Below are 20,913 nucleotides of genomic sequence, written 5' to 3'. Positions count from 1 at the left end.
TTCTCACATGTTTGAAAATGATTTTAAAAAGAGAATTTATACAAAACACTGGTTGCTAACGACAGTTCCGTTAGCTCTTAGCGCGCCATGGTACACCTAGCTAGCAGGTGTGTATAGGAGGTGCTAGCCCCGTGCGATGGCCAATGCATGTGGAACGGATGGATGGTTATTCGTGAGCATCTTACTCATGTTTGTTTCATGGCTTCAAGCCGCATTTGGTTAGTATTAACCTTGTGGATTATGTATCCATATTTGTTTCTTGGCTTCAACTGCGGTTGGTTACTTATCCTTGTGGACTGTGTGTCCACGTTTGTTTTCATGGCATAAACCGCATTTGGTTATTTACCCTTGTGGATTATGTGTCCACGTTTGTTAATTGTTTTGATAAGTTTCTATAATTATAAATCTAATGATTTGATATTTTCTTTGAATTTCTAGAGAGACATTTTATTATGAAGTTTATTAAATTTTTAAAAAATTTTTATTTCTTTAACTTACATAACTATTTCGAACTTTTTATTATATTTATGTTCTATTATTTATGGTTGGGATGTTATTTACTAAAAAATTATTTTTGGTCTTAGACACCCTAGTTGACACCGATCCTCTAGTTGATCCATAAGAACTCATAGATGTGCTGGGTAAAGAACTGATCGAAATTTCCCTTTTTATGTAACTATCAATGCTTATGTATTTTATTTTGGAGAGGTCTGGTTAGGTGCTCTACATATGCTATATCTAGAGCTTCTATTTTGGTATATATGCTTCGTTAAAAGAGCTAAGCTCTTGACTGACATGATATTCTATAAATATTTTTGTATTGTAGAGTTTGAAAGATCTTATTTACAGGTGAGGTTTTGTCAAAATTTTTATAATTTTTTTTAACTTTATTATAATGACTAATATAAAAAATGTTAAAATTTCAATATAAATTTAATTACATTTTAGAAATGAAATGAGTTTAAGATTAGAGGCTTACAGAGATGTATTATATGGTTCACATCCCGTGCCAGTTACTCTCCATTTTTGAGGTACTCATTAATGAACATAAACACGCGAGATCAAAAGCTCTTGCTCTAAATTCACAGAGCATATGATCAAAACTAAACTTTTTGAGTAAACCTTTTCATTGGAGCATCCTAATGATGAACATAAACACACAAAAGAAGCTCATTCTCGTCATTAATAGGGGTGGAGTCAGAATTTAAGAATAAGAGAGGCCAAAATTAAAAAACATATATATTATAAAATTCTCATAAATTTTAGGACTAAAAGTATATAACATATATATAATACAAAGAAAATTTTAAAAAATTGGGGGGACCGCAGCCCTTGCTAGTCTTCCCTCCCTCTGTCACTGGTCATTAATTTGGATCTTCTCAAAGGTGTAAAAATCTTTCATTGCAAGATGATTGTTTGAGACAAATTTCATGTTGGATATTATAAATATTTCGCATATTTCAAAAGAAATTATTATAAATTAATAATATTAATTATTATTTAAGTATGTTTATTATTTTATAACATATAATTTAAACGACATTATTATTTGAAATTATTTTTTAATTGTAATTAAGGTGGTTTTATTGCCTAGCATTATGAGATCTACCTATAAAAGGCAATGTTTGTTACAGGTTCAGAGAGAGCCTGGGTACTCTTGGCCTTTCTCTCTTCTTCTATCATACTAGTTCATTGTGCAGTTACTTGAGTATATTCTGTGAATTTCTGTTGTTCTGTGTCCCTATTTTTAGTAGGAAAAGTCTGTTTAATCTTGGGGAGCTGCCACGCGATCAACCCGGTGTGGCGAAATAGCTCTTAAGGATAGTATCTTTGGGCATGACTTAGACTAGATTTCACCAATTATTGGCAACAATCTTAAGAGCTATTTTTCAATAACAATGGAAATGAGGGAACAGTACAAATGCTCAACCCACAAGTACCTGGTTCATATAGGTCTTGGTGTGAGTGGATACAATGATGGTATCGGGGGTAGTGGATCTGATGCTTTGGTGTGGGGCATGCAGTTGAGGCCATCCATGATTATTATAATTAGCAATGTGTTTTTAGGCTGCCCTATAACTAGATTCACTTCAACCTTATGCCATGCGTTTGATATATGGCGAACGCTCTCAACTAAAAATCACTAGAATGAGGAGAAGATTTGTTGAAATGAGATAAGTTATATTCTCAAATATATTTCCTATTTTATTATGAGAAATATGATGATTAAATAGAAAAGTTTTGGGGTGTGTTCAAATCTAATGGTGGAGTTAAATAAAATAAAAATAAATAATCATTAAGATGATTTTCTTACTTTTGCTTGTTTCTAGCTTTCGTTTTTGCTGTTTCTCCCTGTTGCTCTTGTCATCAGTGCATGTTTCTTCCTTGTTAGCTTTTCATTGCACCTAGTTCAGGATGGTTTTTGGGTTCAATAATATTGATTTGATTTAGACCCCACATACATATATGTGGTTTTCTCGTTATATCCAGGTGTTAGGTGTATCATATATGCATTCAAAGTTTTTTAGCAATGGAGGATGCTGGATGACACTACTGTTGAATAGTATTAAAATTAATAAAAACTAGATTTTGTAGTAAAGCACAACCTAGGTCGTTTCCCTAAGAGTCAATAGAGTAACTATTTGAATTATGATTATGAAAAGCAAAAAAAAATGGGGGGGTTTTTTATAATGAAACAAAAAAAAAATCTAAATTAAAATTAAATAAATAAAGAAAATTTAACTGAAAAAATTATCAAAAACAAGTAGCGCAATCAATTACAACCCAATCACTTAAATTTAATCTTTCTCATCCACAAATTAAATAAATTTTATTTAACTTTATTATTCTGGTTTTATTATATATTTCTCAAATTATCATTCAAGAATTAAACAAAAAATTAAGTTATAAATTAATTGAAATCTTCCTTAAAACACAACCTAACAATTGTTTTATGTTAGCTACACCCAAAAACAAAGTAGGATAATCACCTAAGCTAGGCCAAATTACTCATATGTTACTATATCAATCAATTATAGCAAACAAAACCTCAGATAAAATTTATAACTCAAAAATTATGTAGTAAAATTACTCTAATCAGCAATAGCAATTAAAACATAAAATTTAAAGGTAGAGAGAAGAAGTGCAAATTGAAATAAAGCTAGAATAAAATCTTCCCTGAATATTAAAGATTCTGATTAAAATTTAGGATCATAGTTTGTGATTGATCACACTAAAAATTTAGCCTTCCATAAAACTAAAAATCAAACAGTATACTGTGAGAAAAAAAGAAGAAGCCATCGCTTCAAAATTGGAGAACGGAATTAGAAGATGAAGAGTGACCGTTTTCGATTCTTCCTCCGTGATATGTTCGTTCCTTGTGTTTTTCTTTTTCCTGTCCAAGTCGTCCTCTTCTGCTATACAATTATATATATATATATATATATATATATGAGTGATGCGTTTGCCTCCTGTTCTGCGTCTCTCTTCCTTTCTTTTATAATAAAAACTAATAATTTATTAAAAAGATAAAACTACCTTAAATAATTCTAATTGAAAATTACACTAAATAACCTAAAATAAATTCAAACAAAATTTTAAAGATTTGATTCTTGATTTGATCTCCAAATATGCCTATATTCTTCTTATCCAATATATTCTCTATCAATATCTTCCAACTTAAATTTAGAAAATCTGCACAAATAAAATAAAATTAAATAACACCTGTATAAAATATTGAAGATATTATTTATATTTTAAAATAAAAAATTTAGTTAGTTAAAATTTTAAAACTAAATATTGACTAATAAAATTAAATAATATTCAATTAAATTCAATTAGCCTCAAATAAATATTTAAAAGTCTAAATTAAAAGAATAAAAATATATAAAATTATTATTTATCACAAGACGTCTCGTGAGGAGTTATCAATATGTCTAAGTGCCAATTTCGGTTCTCTTTTGGCATTCATGGTTCTTTAATAATTTTTGGGTGTTATGGATTGTTTATAAAGAGGCATAATAAGCTTTCAATTTTATAAATATTGAGGCTAATAAAATGGCAAATATTAATAGATTAAGTCTCAACGTATATACTTTAAACTTTAAGTGATTGTTGGCCAAAATACTATTTGGAGTTTCAAAAGTTAATGCTGGTATTTGTTACAATACCAATAAAAGAAAGGCATGGTTGTCGTTTGGCACCTAATCAATGATAAGAATTGATTATATTTAAGTCATGCACATGTTAGTTGTATGAAAGGTTGGGATTAAAGATTGATGTTTTATTTACATAAATTGGTAGATGTTGCAATTTTGTATGGTATTATATTCAGTATATTCCAATTGATGGGAGACATTTTTCTGTAAATTAAATATCTGTAATTTAGTGAATGTTATTTATGAATGAGGATTATATATGATTCTCTAGTTATGATACCATTCGGTTATTTAGACATTAATATGGTGTTTATTGTATTTTAAAAGTGAATGAATTATTGTAAAGTGGTTACACAATAATGTCCAACACTTAATGATGTTTTATCTAAAGCATAAACGATTTGGTGCTTGTGTGTAGTAAATTTATTGTTATGAGAAATCACATGGTGTTTGCTTGCACAATTGTGCTGCTTTATATGGATGTTGCCTGAAAATGTTTTAATCCATGCATAAGTTTTAATATCCAAAATATGGGGGCTATGCGCATGGGTTTATGCATGGTGAGTTTAAATTATGAGAAATTTTAATTTAATTAGAATGGGAAGAGATTATATGGTGGAATTCTAATTTAATTAGAATAATTATTAATTAGGTATAAAATATTTTTCATGTTATCGAAATATATTTAAAAAGGTGGGATATCTTGCAAAAACTATTGCAAAAGAAAATGTGTGTTATACAAAATAATTAGCCTCACTTTATAAATGCAAAGATATGGTTTTATGTTTTGATTTAGAAAGAAAAATTAATTAAGAGGAGGTTGTTAGTTACATGAGGGGCAAAGTTTATGGTGGTAGTACAAATTTAATCATTTGTCTACTATAGATAAATGTATTTTAAAATAGGTATGTGACTTGTTTAATTATCTTGGCATCAATATTCATTTTTATAAATAATGATTTGTTTATATGTGTTATGGTCCCATAAAATAAATAGAATATTTTCTAAATTATGAGATTGTGAATAGTGAACCCTCGATGTGTAAAATACACGGATATTAATGTAAGAAGAGCCACTAGTGATTATCCACCCTTAGTGGTGTTGGAAATAAATTTGATAATAAGATCATAGAGTTTATTACCTTGAAACTGGAGGCTAAGTTGTGACAAATCTCCTTAGTAATTATTTTGGTGTAAATTGTCGATAAGCATATTTATAATGCAAACATGATAAAAAATGAAAATGGAATGATCTTATTGCTTGATCTATGTATGTATTAACAAATTTTTGAGAGCTTGTTGCATTAATTCATGTTAATCCCATGACATATACTGTGTATATATTGAGCATATGAAGTATAGTTTCATAAGAGGATGAGACAAATGAGTGTTTGAGGGATACCATAAATGTTGGTATCATATATAATGGATTCTCATTGTATTAAAATAATACAATGATGTTAACTGAATTTTATATTAAGATGAGGAAAAATTCATTTGTAGCCAAATAAAATATTATTTGAGCCAGAGTTTATAACTTTAAAGTTGGCTAATAATGAGGCTGAGTAGTTGAGAAATTTCTCAGTGAATATTCTACTATGAGTAAAATCGACACAAGCCATGTCAATGATTTTTGATTGCCAAATGGCAATAGTAATTGTAAAGAGAATAATGGCATATATAGATATCATTTGAGATACAATTAAGCATGCTAAGAGAGGGAGTTATCTCAATTGATTATGTGAGATCAAATGTAAATCTAACAGATTCATTAACTAGCCCCTGGGGATAATTTTAATTATTAAAATGTTGAGGGGAATGCAACTTAAGCCTATTTAAAATTAACAATGATGGCAACCCAACCTTTGTGATTGGAGATCCTATGAAAAAGGTTCAATGGGTAAGAACAAGTCACTTGTTAGTTCTGTTAGCACCAAATTTTTTGTTCTTTCCTATGGCTTGAGAAAGTGCTAGAATACATTGATCGGAGGTTGACCAAAAGCTCTTAATGTTTTTTATAGTCCTTACGAATGGTGTATTCATTGCAGATACACTTGATGAAAACACCTATACAAATGTGGAGTGGGGTCGCTCCTATGAGATCATGGCAAAATCTCTAGAGCATTTATTAAAATCAAGCATTTGTATGACCGATAACGTGCAAAACTGTCGTTAACAATGGAAACATTGTAGGGTATAATCTGACTAATAAGACCTCTAGTACACGATCAAGATCTATTAGTTCAATAACAAAGTTACACTGACTTTTCTGTGTGTTAAGTTTTATTGGTCCAGGTTTGGCTTAAATTGAAAGATACCAAATTCAAAGTGATTATCTTCCATAAGAATAACTCAGATGATAGTGGTCCTTTTGACACACATGGGGGATTGTTACAATTGTGTCAAAAAGGAAAGTTTCATGTTGCTCAAATGAATGAAGAACTTAGTTTATAGATACTAGGATGTGAACTTGGGCTAATAAATGGGTTTAGAGGAGAAATGGGCTATTACATACAATTGCACACAAGATAGACGTAATTCTGTGCAATTTTTCAAAATTTTAGAAACTATTTTTTGGAGATATAAAATTATTTGTATAAGATAGTTTTCCAAAAAATTTTCTTCCTTTTGAAATATGTGGGGGATTGTTGGATATTATAAATATTTTGAGTATTTCAAAAGAAATTATTATAAATTAATAATATTAATTATTATGTAAGTGTGTTTATTATTTTATAACATATAATTTAAACAACATTATTATTTGAACTCATTTTTTAATTGTGATTAAGGTGGTTTTATTGCCTAGCATTATGAGATCTACCTATAAAAGACAATGCTTGCCACAGGTTCAGAGAGAGCTTGGGTGCTATCGGCCTTTCTCTCCTCTTCTATCATACTGGTTCATTGTGCAGTTATCTCAGTATATTCTGTGAATTTTTGTTATTCTGTATCCTTACTTTTAGTAGGAAGAGTTTGTTTAATCCCGAGGAGCTACCGCGCGATTAACCTAGTATGGCGGAATAGCTCTTAAGGACAGTATCTTTGGGCATGACTCAGGCTAGATTTCACTAATTATTGGCAACATTTCAGCCATCCCTTACCAGTCAGTCTTGCTTGCTCGTTATCATCTTTGCCATACACTTGAGGCTCCAGATCCCACGTATTCACCGACCTCATTGTTTCAACTTTCAAGCTTGATCTCAATTTTGCTTGGCCTCCTTTCCTCCATATGTATTGCCTGCTAAACCCTAATGGTACACTCTGCACCAATTTTATATATATATATATATATATATCTATATATCTATATCTATCTATCTTCAAGTTTGAGAGACCAAAATGCTATGTTAATTTAAATGATAGATAATTATAATTATTTGTTAGGATGAATACAGCTTACCAGAATGTTACTGATATCTAAAGGCTTGAGAGTAACTTGGAAGAAAGGATTCTCCAATCTGACCACAGGAAGCGATCTTCTGCGTCTTATATCATCTGTACCCAAGTCAGTTTTGGAATGTTAGTTAATACAATCAAGTACTTTTTCCATTAAAAAATATAAGGCATTTTCAGGGGTTAGATATTAAAAAATATAAAGTATTTTTATTCTTTCAAAGTATAATCATTATCTTTTTTTAAAAATACTTTTATTAAATAAATTACTTTATATTTATTTTATGGTGAAATATTCTATTAAATAGGGGTAAATATAGAATGATAGGGTTAGTTTGAAGGCAATTAGCTACTTTATAAAGAGATAAGATTCGATTAAAAATGCTTTACATTTTTGAGCGAAAGGAGTAATTGAATCATATTGAATCTAATTAGAAATAGTTCTTTTAAAGGTGTTTATTGAAAATATTATATTTTAAAAATAGTAATAAAATTGTGCAGCCTGTTTTCTGAAAAAAATAAATAAGATTTTCCTCAACATTTAATGGAACACTTTTAAACTTTAAAAAAAGTATTAATAAATTACTTGAATTATAATGTTTCTTGAATTTTGGTATTATCTCCTATACAATCTAATAACAAAGTTTTTTGGTCACGAATTTAGCCTTTAATCTTAAGTGTTGGGGAAAAGGAATTAATATTTTTTTTTAAAATTCAAGTTCTTTGATGTAATATATTTCCAATTTCAATCTAATTTTGAGTTCTGAATTCTCAAAACATGAAGATTAAATTAAAATTTGAATCATAATGTTGCATTGATCAAAGAATAATTTTAAAAAATTTCAAGCTCAAAGAGTTTTAAGTGCTTTAAATATACAACGATAAATTCAGAAAAGAAAAGGAGGAAGCACAGAAGCTTACCAATGTCTTCCGCCTCATCATCATCATCATCTTCGTCATCATCATTATTTTCCTCCTCATCGTCATTCTTGTTGTCGTCGTCCTCCTTATCCTCCTCATCATCGTTGTCATTATCGTCATCAACAGTGACTACGACGATGAAAACATCACCACCACCATCATCAGAAGGGTTAGAATAAATATCAACGTCATCTTTTTTTGAAGATTTCGATTGTCTCCATCTTCATTTACCACGTTATCATCATTATCTATTTTTTCATTATCGTCCCTCTTTTTTTTCCTCCATCTCCAGCAAGAGCATTTCTCCTCTCATCATCTTGTACTTCGTTCCTTACAGACCTCTGATCTCCAAAAACCTCATGCTTCTCACAGCATGTTTTATGATCGCAGATTTTAACCTTGAATCTTGAACAATCTGGTAAATATTTAAAAACTAGGAGATCTTCATATTTAGCGTTATTTTCTTGGATGCATTTACTCCATCCCTCGCTGAAATAAAATTTACCCCGATCATCTTTATTTTGACACCCCAAGATTTACCAGAATATGTCTCAAGCCGCGTTTTCTTTGCCACTTTTTTACCAATGATCTTGAGAAAATTTTTTGGGATTTCCTATATATTAACACAAACAAGAGCAAGAAGGCTATCAAGAGTTCGTTCGAACTTTTACACACTCACTTTTCATAGCTTTGTTTAAACTTTGAACAATACTAGAAAATAAATACTATATAAAATTAATATATGTTGAAGAAAAGAGTTGGAAGTTTTATCTCTGTTTGATGTCCAACACATTCCAGAAAGATTGTTGTGAACTACTCTTGTCTATTTCTCCTTTTTCACATTTCCGCATGGTCACTGTCTAGTCGCAATAAGTGCTATTATAACCTGACTTTAATATCACTTGTTGAAAATGTAAAGTAATTGCCTGAAAATGGGAGGAGAGAAGGAATGAGCTAGAGTATCTCAAAACTCTAAAGATTAAGTTTAAGGCTCATTTCTCTTTATTTTATATTAGTTGGCCAAATAAGAAAACCTAGTGATGAAAGAATCTTTCTAGGAATCAACATCTGGAAATCAAACATGCATGTGATTGTTTTGATCCTCTATAACTTAAAACTATGTTAAAGATTAAGCAAAAATAAAAATAAAATCAAGATAAGTGAGAATGATACTAACCCGGCGCGTAGAGGGATCATTGATCAAAATCTTGAAAAGAAAGGCTTTTTTTTTTTTTCCTTTGAGACTCTGATTAGGAAGCTCTATCCATGAAAGCTTTGACAAGATCGATGTAGACCACAGAATATTGGAACGTTGTAATGGATATGAAATCATGAAGGGATTCACTTTTATGGAAGCCTCTCCAGCAACATACGAAATTGAAGGAGAAAAGATTAGTTAGAAATGAGTTAAATCATTTGCCAAAATAAGAAATGTGTTAAACCAAATTAACCTGAAAATAAAAATTAATGCATGCTACTTTGGTCCCTATTAGAGGGTGTCATGTAGAAGAATTTTTTGGTTCTTAATATAAGACACTTGATGGAGTATTAATTACATTTTTTTCAATATTACCCCTATTTAAACTCATAATTAAGAGATAATACAATGAAAATTTGAAAATTTTCACTTCAATAGGGGATGATTGGAAGTTTCTTTTATTTTGTTGTCAATTGAATCACCATTGCCGAAGCTAAAACCATCACTATCGCTAACAAATTTTCGAAAGCCTATGGGTTTTCTGATAATTAGAAAGAGGAGAATTGAGCTTGAGGGAACCCAATGTGGTGGAGGTGAGAGCCACGACATGGTAGCTATCGCGTTCTTTCTGAGTTGGGTGGTGGATGTGCATTGAGTAGCTTCTCGGGGATTCCATTGACGATGAGAAGAAGAATGGGGTGTTATCAGAAAGTTAGAGAAAGAATAAGGAAGTTTTGATGGGTCTAAATTAGCGTGCTTGAGGAAGAAGAGGAACATTCAGCATATGATACATGTCAATCTTCTTGGTCAAATGAAACTTTTTAATGGTCAACACTTTTTAGAGTTAATCGTGGGGTATGATTACACTCTTTTTTAAAGTTCTAAGGCAACATCATCGTATAAAAAAATTTAAAATATCAGGCATGCCTTGCAAAAAAGTTTCAAGGCATTTTCGCCATTTAACTCATGTTTTATTTATAACAATTTTTTCTTCATTAATTTTAAGGGTCAAATAATGAATGAATTTCAAGAATTGTCAATTGTTATGATCAAGTTGGATTGCTTAGAGTCTTTAGACTTATCCTAGGTTTATCTTTCGTTTAGGTAGGAGCTTTTTCTCTTTGTTAGGAGAGTAGGGTCAAGGACTCTTCTGACCAGTTGTTGATGAGTATGTACAATTGCGATCCTTGTCCCAATGAATGATAAGGCACATCTATTTATACTCCTTAATTAAGGGTATTGTTAGAAAAATCTCATTAATTGCATCTTCAAATATTCAAAGTATCTTATATTTTTAACATCTTGTTTTAGAAAAATCCTTATTTTTTAAACAGAGTGATTATTTCATTTTAATTAATAAATTTTATATTTAATATAAATTTAGGTATTAATTTTGTGTTCACTAACTAATTTTCTTCTATCTGTCACCGTGCACCTCAGTGTGTGTATGTGCATGTGGCTTTTAGCAATCAAAACAATGGTGACTAAGAGTAGATTTTGGGAACGATTGAAAAATTGGAGGAGGATCAGATAAAACTCAATCTATATACTAATATAAAAATAACTTTTTATAGCAGTTAAAAATGACTTTTTATAGTAATTAAATAGGCAATATTGTTACAAGGATGTAGGTTATACGATTGCTGTAAAAAATATATATTCTACATCGGCTAACCATAACCGATATAGAAAACAGATCAACGATTTAAAAATTAAAAATTGTAATACTTTCTACAGTGGTTGGGTCTAAAACCGCTGTAGAAAGTACACTTTCTACATTAGTTACGTCTACAACCGTTGTAGAAAGTCTTTTCTACAGCGGTTTCCTCTTTGCTCGCTGTAAAAACTATACCACATCTTGTCAAAATTATAAAAATGCCATTGCCTTAGTTTTCTATATCGGTTGCCTTCTAACCGATATAGAAAATATCTTTTAAATTTCATATTTTATACTAGTGATATCTAAATCTTTGATTGTACTTTCAAGTTCTTCAATCAGTATGCGATGATGATAGGGGATTTGAAGAGGCTATAATTTGAAAGGATGGAGATGAATGTGTCTATAGTCAAGGATGTGCAACTTTTGTCCCAATGTATTTGTGGAAAATGAAGATGGAAGAGTGGAGGATGATGTAACCTGGATCTAAAGACGATTCTAAAATGTTGAAAGCAAAATTGATGACAAAGAGCATTTGATATATGGTTCAAAATTAACGGAGCAGGTGTTGTCTAGGTATGAGTATGTGGCAATGAATGATCTTGTTCATCCTTTGATGTAGCTTATTCATGTTCCTCTATCTCCTATGTGGTATAAGTCTAGTATATAAGTATATTATGCATCTTTCCATTCTAATTTTCATGGGTTCATAATGGTATAATTGTTTGGATTCTCTTGAGTATGTTTTGGTGGCTTTACCCCTTATTTTAGAATCTGTGTTGTTGGATGTAATCGAAATTTTGGGTAAAGTATTGCTATCTGTTGGAGGTAGTTTTAGTGTGTTGTCTTTTGTTATTAATCTTATAATTTGGAACCATGCTGGGTTTAGATGGATTTTTGAAATGAATTGGATTATATAAACAACAATGTTTGTGAGCTAATTAAGGCAATTATTAATAGCGAAAGCGCTGCAGAGAATGCTTTGTTAGGGCCTTGTCCTTCCCTCATTTTGGAGGGTCTCTTTATGAGAGATCGATGTTCTCAGTAGCATCCTTTTTCGACCTAGATCAAGTGTGTGTGAGTAGTTGTTTTGGGTGGGTACAAGATTTTGGGCGTGCGAGTGGGTTTTCTTAGGTAGATCTAGTCATGACTTGGCACGGTAAAGCTTTTCTCCGGTTGATTTTGTGATGGATTGGAGGCGAAGTATAGGCTTCTTCAGAAGTTAGAGCATCAAAGGACCTTTAATTGTGTAGTGAGTGTCAGAAAATGCAATTTCACTTGTATTGTGATGGTGGAGGATATTAAATGGGTACCTCCAAGTGCGGAGTCAATTATGGTGAGATTGAGGCAAAGATTGATAGTGGTCATTTAGGTTATGAGAGGAAGTTTTAAGGTAGCAAATCTACGGCTTGGTGTGGTGTTACGTTGAAGATGGCACATTTGAGCATCCTAGCAATTGGGTAGGCTTGAGTGCTTTATCGTTTGCTACAATGAGTTGAGGGTTTGGAAGAAGTAGAGTATAGAAAGTAAGCAAAGTTTTGCTTTAATGTTCAGATTTGCCCAACTTCTAGATTGTACTTTGTTAGGAATGGGGAGCGACTGCTCGGGAATGCGGTGGGGGAAGAAGAGACTTGCAAGAGTAGCGAAAGGACACTATATCTTCATTCAAACCTCAAAACTCAAGTTTATGAGTCTTTTTTCTTTATTATGTCTTAATTATTAAGCCCAATTTTATTCAATGTGATACTTTACACATTGTCTTATATCTAATCACACTTGGACAACGTAATACTTTGAATGCACTTCTGTTTTTGATTTGGATTGGGATTGAGAATTATACTTAGAGAAGAATATGGAATAGGCAACATATATTTTGCAAGTAATGTTATATCTTTAATATATTTTATGCTTATTTGTTAAGGGAAATAGCACTTACCCAATTTGTTAAACCTGTGGCTATTATTCACCAAGCTTTGTTTTATTGGGATTTCTACATGGTGGTTAATTTCAAGAGAAAGCCTGGGGCTTAATGAACAAGCTTCTAATAGCAGGATAACTGGGGCAGATAACATCTCTCTGGTAAGGCTTATAGCGTGTGTGTTGATGGTGCTTATAATGGTAAGACTCACTCTCTTGGCATTGGTTTTATTCTGGTTAATATGAATGATATCTGTTTGGTCTCTATAGGGAAATTCATTGAGCTTGTCTCCCCTTTTATGAGCGAGGTCATGGCAATTTTGGCAGGCCTACAATGGTATGCTATCAATAATACTACTAATGCCATATTCTGCTTATTTTCCATAATGCAGTCTTTAAATAATAGACAAGTGTTTCTTGAATGGAATGGTGTGGCACATATGGAGTCTATCTTTAATCTTGGAGGATTGATGAGCTATTGCAACTTCAAATAGGTCCCAAGACATTCTATTGCCGCTACTGCTGGCTAGATTGCTTGCGTAGCTTTTAAAGGGAAGTGCTCTAACGAGTGGGTTTCATTACCCCCTTCCCATGTGGGATCTATCCTAACATGTGATTATGTTAGGACTCTAGAGACATCGCTTTTTTTTTTGGTTGCTTTTGTACAGGTTCTTTGTCGTTTTTCTTTGTGTTCTGTTGCTAGTCATGACTTTGTTTCGTTTTAATATATTTGTTTCTTCCTTCGCCAAAAAAAGGGTAATGATTGCTCTTATTCTTTGGAAGCTATGGAAGGCATGGTTCAGATTGGGCTTGCCTGCCCCCATTCCCATTAACTCTTTTCTTGGATTGTGAATTCGTTGATTCGAGGAATTTTCCTTTGATTATGTTTGAATCATGTACCGTAGGTTGTTTTCTAGTTTGTTCTATCGTATGTTTGGTCTTGGTTTCTGGTTTGGTTTGTATGAGTTTTATCAATTCGATCTCGATTTAATCTCTTATGCTTGTCTTAAACTCTTAATTATAAATTTGCTTCTTATTGTTTAAAGAGGATATAATAAGGTTAAAATTTACTGACATGAATAGAGAAATATATTGATGGTAGCAATGTAGATGAATAAAAAGAAATATAATTATTTAGGTATGAAAGAAACAGAGACTAAAAAATTTTTAAAAACAAAAGAATAAAACACTAAATAAGAGATTATATTGATAAAAATTAAGCTGATGTGAGATCTAGTTTATTTTTATTTAGTTACATATACATTCTAAATCATCAATATACATTATTTAGATTAATTTGATCATTAATTTTTGTTTTAAAACCTAAATGACTGACATAATTATTTAAAAAAAAGGATTAAATCAATAATTGAAGCAAACTTAAGGGGTGAAAGTCACATATATATATATATATTCCTTGATTGAAACTATTTTTCCCATCCATTTATTTAATTTAAATATATTCCAAAAATATTAAATAATATCATAAAGTAATTTAAATCAAAGACAGCTTTCAAAATTCATATGATAAACTCCCATTCATTCTGTTCTTTATTATGAGAGAAGACTTCATTGGAAACTCTCATTTATCACCGTGTCGACCTTCTCCAAGTATTTTCTTTTCATTTCATTTCTTTTTTCTTTTTTTGTTTTTTTGATAAACTCCAAGTATTTTCTTTTAGGATGTGCCCGAGGGACATATTTGAGAATGTCTTGCAAATGTGATCTTATCTAAAAATGAAAAATAGATTCGCTTTAAAATAGACGGGGCGTTGATTCAAGAGTCAATGAAGAGATTATGGTTAGACTAATCATGATTAATTAATTTAAATCTGCTAGTTTAAGAGAGAAATAAAACGATAAATAGAGAGTGCAGAGGCAAATAGTTTCTGAATTCCTTATTACTGTTAAGCTTGCAAAATTACAACTGAAAGATAAATGAGGCAACAAATTTCTTAAATTTGAGGAACAAACTAACAGAATAATGAAATAAAAAAATTATAAATATTTTATTCCAGATTTTTCGCCACTCATATATCAGCTACATCGTGGAGGTCTGGAGGTAGTTTCCGAAATTTGTTGAATCAGATTTTGGATATAAGAAAGAAAAATTTAATAAAAAAATCTATTAAAAATTAATTTTAGGTGAAAATAATTATAAAATTAAAAAATAGGGCAAGAAACGATAAAAAAAAGTAAAAATATTACTTAAGAAAATTACTAAATATTTTACAATTTAAAAGTAAAAAAATAATTATAAAATGTAATATACTCATTTTTTTTATTATTGTCTTTCATCTTTTTTAAATTTTTTTTTTCAAATTGTAATTTATCTCCGTTTTTTCTGAAATTTTTTAACTACCTATCAAATGAAGAATTCTACATCTTTGAATTTAAAATATAAGATTTAAAATACGAAATTTTAAATGCAAAATTTAAATCCAAATTTACTCATAAAATCTCACACGTTCACCTTTCTCATAAAATTAAAATTAAGATAAATAATTAAATATGTTTTTCCGAATTTTAATTTATCCCGTAAAAACTGTTAAAAACGGTCAAGCCCTCCCTTTTTCCCGATCGTGCATATATATATATATATATATAACTACGTCACTTTAACTTTTCTAAAATACCACAAGATCGAAAGAGTACTGTGAAAAAGAATTCTCCAGACCAACCCTTCTTCTCCAGAAAGATGACGACAACTCCTTCGTCTGAGAAGCTAACTCTGGAGAGCAACGACGGAACCCTACTCGAGATAGACGTGAAAATCGCACTGACATGGCAGCTTCTGAAAAACAAGATCGATGACGGTTGCGTAGACGGCGTAATTCCGATAGAGAATGTGAATGGCGAGACGTTGGCCAAGGTCATCGAGTATTGCCAGAAGCATGCCATGGCCGCCGACGACGCAGAGCTCCGCAGGTGGGACGCTGAGTTCTTGAACGTGGACTGGAGCTCTCTGTTCGATCTCACGCTGGCGGCGGATTATCTGCAAATCAAGAGCCTCAGGGATCTAACAATCCGGACTGTGAGCGATAGAATCGTGGAAATTAAGAGTCCGGAGGAGTTTCGGAGGACTTTCGGCATCAAGAATGATTTTTCTCCTGAAGAAGAAGCACAAATTCGTAAGGAGAATCAGTGGGCCTTTGATGGCTACCTTTGAATGCGTTTTCTTTCTACAAAATTTTCTTCAGCCTTAGTTTCTTTCTTTCTAGGACGCAAATTCAGATCATCTCCATAAATTCAGATATGATATGCAATATGCATTTCTCTTTCATCATCTTTATAATTTAATATTTTACCTTTATTATGGTGTAAAGAGCTGGGAGCCATAAATAATTCACGCCTGGGATTCTTTCAAAGAATTCACGGAGAATTTTATTTGAGGATCTTGATAACTTTTTATTTACAAATCATATCAAAATATTCTGAAATTACACGATAAGTATTGGAGGACTTAACTGAAATAATTTTTTTTTTGGGTGCGGCATGACCAAATTGTCCTAACATTTGAAAATAAATGTTATGAACTTAACATGCAAAGTTGATTAACAAATAATGTTAACAATTTTACTAGTTTTAATGGTTGATGATGAATGGATTTAGTACTAATGTTGTAAAATAGCAAGTTAGATATAATAATTCCTTACAGAAGGATATTTTGCTTCATCATTTTATTTCACTTCAGTCACAAAATCCTGCGGTGTAATTTATTTTTTTGGATCTAACTTGTAAATAAGTAGCTATGGTAGTCCTTAGATGAAATTCTCTCCATTCCCTCAATTAAGCTCCTATTCAATTGAGAGATATCGTGAAATCAAATCCTTTAATTTTTATTTTAATGCCATTAAATCTATTTGTAGAAAAAACTATTACTTTTTATTGTTTTTTATATAAGCAAAATCACCTATTTCAATAAGCATATATTACACATTTTCTAAATCATCCCTCATAATTTACATTAATAAAAAATAATTAATACATGCTTATGTTGATTAATATAAAGTATTTTAATATAATTTTTTTATTTTTAGATATAATTATTATAGTTAATTAATTTTCTTAAAGTAAAGACTGATAGTAAAAAATATACTTACAATCAAAGAATCCCTATAAAGGACCTTGAACTGATTTTCCGTTGAAAAATAAAAAATAAACTGACAATCATCCTATCCTTTCAGGATATAGAATATGTAGTAGCATTAAATAAAAAACTTAAACGATCATATCATATGCGCTCAAAATACAAAAAGACAACCAAAATAACGTTATCCAGATTAGGACTTACAAACTTGAAGACTATGAACAGGAACAGGATGGCTGGGGGGAGTGATTGAGGATTTGATAACGTGTGTATGTCCTAAAATATGTGAACAAACTTGTGGTTCTGTTGATCCCATCGATGAACATGAAGACGGAAGAGAAGGTGATGAGTATGGTGGATCATTTCAAAGATGCAGAGATCTCCCATTTGCAGCTGATATTCTGAGACGAAGCCCTTCCATCCCTGACTCAGTCTTGCTCCTGCAATAACCTTCTTGTTGCCTGGGCCCCACAACACCATCAGACCCACATCCCACATTTTGTTGCACTTTGACATCTCTAGCTTTATATCTTGCCTTTGGCTCTCCTTCCTTATGTGTTCTCTCGAAAAGCTCAATGGTATATTCTGCTCAACGCATAACAACACAATTAATTGCACCAAAACATATATATGTTGAATCCTGTATTGAGTACGTGACTTTGTAAATATATAAATTGATTACTTTCAATATAGAGTTTGTAAATACATAAGAGAGAGATAGTAAGATTAAGTCAAGTTATTTTGTCTTCCTCATTATCTTAACCTCTTCAAATGCACACATAACAGGTCAACCTGTTAGATTAATCAAAGATGATTAGTGTTAATCACCTAGTTAGTTGGTGATCATAAAATCTATATATAAAGGGTACCACATCATGTTAGGCATAAGAAGCTATAATCCTACGAGAAGTTAATTACATAGGTTCTCATTTCATTAGTCCCAAGCATTTTTAGGTTATTGGTTTAACCTTTAACGGGTTAATAATTTATTGCAATTGAGCAATTGTAAAAATGAAGTGAAAAAATCGACATGCAAAACAACCCAATTCAGAGGACTAGGCGCAATATAAACTAACAAAAACAAAAACAAAAGAAAAAGTTTCAAGTTGCTTAAGGTAAAAACAACATCACAGCAATTCTATTTAGGTCATAGACTTCGTATTGCATGCAAAAGAAATAAAATGAAATATCTATTTGTTAAAAAAAAATCATCATATAGTTCACTTTATGTGAGGAATTTACTTTCTTAATTTTTGTTTGTCAACCGCCAATTTTTTTTTTACATCAACGAATACTCGTTTCTTTTCCGATTAAAAATTCATTTAAGTAAGAACAAAAATTAAAGATATTAAATAAATTAATATATTACAATTATTTGTCAAGAACATGAAAGCTTAATTACCAGATAGCTGCTGATACTTGAAGATTTGAGTTTGACTTGGAAGAAAGGATTCTCAGATTTAAATTCTATTTGATTATCATTAGCCAATGTTTCGCCCTCTTCATTCCTCGTCTCTTCACTCATTGACTGCTTCGATTTACCTGCACCCAAGTCAATTTTGGGACGTTAATTCTAAAAACAATATAATAATAATATATTATATTTTAGAAACCGTAAAATTTACTTGTTCTATAAAAAAATTTATCTCAGAATTTACTGGGATGGTTATTGAAATTTAAAAATTATTATAAAATTACTTAAACTGCAATTTTCTTAGATTTTGAACAACAACTTTTGCCTTTGAAAATATTAAGACTTTTAAAATAATTGACCTCAATCATTAGTTATTTCTCGCTGATTCTATCGCGTTTAACTTGGATGCTCATGACCCTGATGTGCACTTGATAAAATCTAGAATGTTCAAATTTTTTTGGATGATTTAGATATAATTTTTTCTTTTATTTTTATTTTACATTTATTAACATAAAAAATTATTAAAAATATATAAATATATTCCTTATCAATTGGGACAAAGTAGATTTTGAAGGTTTAATAATAAATTTACCATTCAGATTTGTTATAAATTGTTTAAATTTAAAATTTCTAACTTCTAATCATTTAAAAAAAATATTTTTTAAAAATCTCCCATCAAGAATAGTCACTTTATACAAATTAGAAAAATTTAATATTAAAATAGATTATCTAAATTAAATATATAATATCCAGATTAATTATGAGCATATCTATTTAAAAATTTGGATTATTTGAATTAAATTTGGATGGACCTTAATGAGAACCAAGGTACTTCCTGCGCACCAAAGAAGGACCTGATTCTATCCTTTAATCCTAAATGTGCGTTTGGTTCAAGAAAAAGGAGGAGAGGGATTGTAATGAAAAAGAAGAAAGTATTTTAATATTATCTTGTTTGTTTCAGGTAGAGGACAGGAAAAATAAATATATATAAATAACTTTACTTTTATATTATTAAAATTTTTCTAATAAAATATAGTTATAAATAAAAAAAATATAAAAGATATTGGCCATTATACAATAAAAATATACCTCTTCCCTCCCAAACAATGAAACAGGAGTAAAATCCCACCACTTCTCTTCCCCCATCCAAACGGATTTTAAGTTGTCGAAAACATTTTTTTTTACTTTAAAAATTCTAGAATAGAACATTTAATTATATATATAGGTGCGATACCGATTAATTTAAGATCCACAAACAGAAATATATATATATATAGATATATATAATCAACTATACTAAATTCAATCAAACTCTAAAATCTTAAAAATAATTTAAATTTCTGAAAAGATAAAAACGCATCAAATAGCTCACCTGCAACTTCTTGTTCATCATTATCTTCTTCTTCGACGACAGGACGAGAAGAATCAGATTCAATATCAATGGGTTCATCTTCATCAGAAGCTTCGTCTCCAACATCAGAGTCTGTCTCAATCCTTTTTGCAGCTTTCGATGTTCTCCATCATCTTTGTTCACATTATCTTCTTCTTCCTCATCTCTCTTTCTTTTATTATTATTTGTCTGATCTTCGGCAACATCATGTAACATTCCTTCTCGCAGCAAGTTTTGCCGTAGATTTTGACCTTGAACTTTGAATAATCAGACATATATTTGAACACTAAGAAATCTCCATTCTCCAATTTATTGTCCTCCACAAATTTACTCCATCCCTACAGAAACAAACTCGATTCTCACGCTTTTCCACTTCGACTTCTTCAGATTTCCATAATAAGTTTCAAGCGTTGCTTTCTTTGGCACATCTTTGCCAATCACTTGTTAAATGCGGTGGGATTTGCTGTTAACACCAGAAAAAAGCCAAAAAAAAAAAAAGAATATTATCAATAACTTGATTGATATATTAAGAAGAAAAAGAAAAGAAAAGTCAGGTGGGGGATACTAACCAAGAAGGTAGAGAAATCTTGAATCAGAACCTTGAAGAAGGTAGCGTTTTTGCGTTTCGTTTGGGACTGTGCAGGTCTGTCCATGGAAGCTTTTTGGGGAGATTATTCAGAAGACGAGTATCAGAAGGCTGTGATATTGCAGATCACTGTGAGTTCTGTGCGTGTAACGTGTCCGTTTAAGAGTAACGTGTCGTGTTCCTGGAAT

At 30.9% G+C, this 20,913-nt stretch overlaps 2 protein-coding genes across 2 annotated transcripts; one reads left to right on the top strand and one right to left on the bottom strand.

The window, feature by feature from the left end:
* The first annotated feature begins 15,943 nt into the window (after positions 1–15,943).
* Positions 15,944–16,414, top strand: LOC129294982 (SKP1-like protein 1B). Its single transcript, XM_054933468.1, has one exon. The coding sequence runs from the start codon at positions 15,944–15,946 to the stop codon at positions 16,412–16,414; it is 471 nt and encodes a 156-aa protein (XP_054789443.1).
* A 1,197-nt stretch (positions 16,415–17,611) lies between these two features.
* LOC129294980 (putative B3 domain-containing protein Os03g0621600) lies at positions 17,612–20,792 on the bottom strand. Its single transcript, XM_054933465.1, has 5 exons — positions 20,709–20,792; positions 20,354–20,477; positions 20,122–20,253; positions 18,738–18,877; positions 17,612–17,920 (listed from the first exon to the last, which is right to left on the bottom strand). Exons 1-5 carry the CDS (start codon positions 20,790–20,792, stop codon positions 17,612–17,614), a joined length of 789 nt encoding a protein of 262 aa, XP_054789440.1.
* Positions 20,793–20,913: the final 121 nt, after the last annotated feature.

The sequence above is a fragment of the Prosopis cineraria genome, unplaced genomic scaffold (genome assembly GCF_029017545.1).
Source record: "Prosopis cineraria cultivar Desert tree isolate PC_DT_omini unplaced genomic scaffold, ASM2901754v1 PC31, whole genome shotgun sequence".
Lineage (NCBI taxonomy): Eukaryota > Viridiplantae > Streptophyta > Magnoliopsida > Fabales > Fabaceae > Prosopis > Prosopis cineraria.
This window is presented reverse-complemented; position numbering and strand designations above follow the sequence as displayed.

Bases quoted from the DNA above. Each gene is read 5' to 3' on its own strand.
- LOC129294982 (XM_054933468.1), top strand. From the start codon at position 15,944: ATGACGACAACTCCTTCGTCTGAGAAGCTAACTCTGGAGAGCAACGAC.
- LOC129294980 (XM_054933465.1), bottom strand. From the start codon at position 20,792: ATGGACAGACCTGCACAGTCCCAAACGAAACGCAAAAACGCTACCTTC. The intron at 20,478-20,708 runs GTTAGTATCCCC...TTGTTTCTGTAG, and splicing joins AAGATTTCTCTACCTTCTTG to GGATGGAGTAAATTTGTGGA. The intron at 20,254-20,353 runs GTTACATGATGT...GAACATCGAAAG, and splicing joins AACTTGCTGCGAGAAGGAAT to CTGCAAAAAGGATTGAGACA.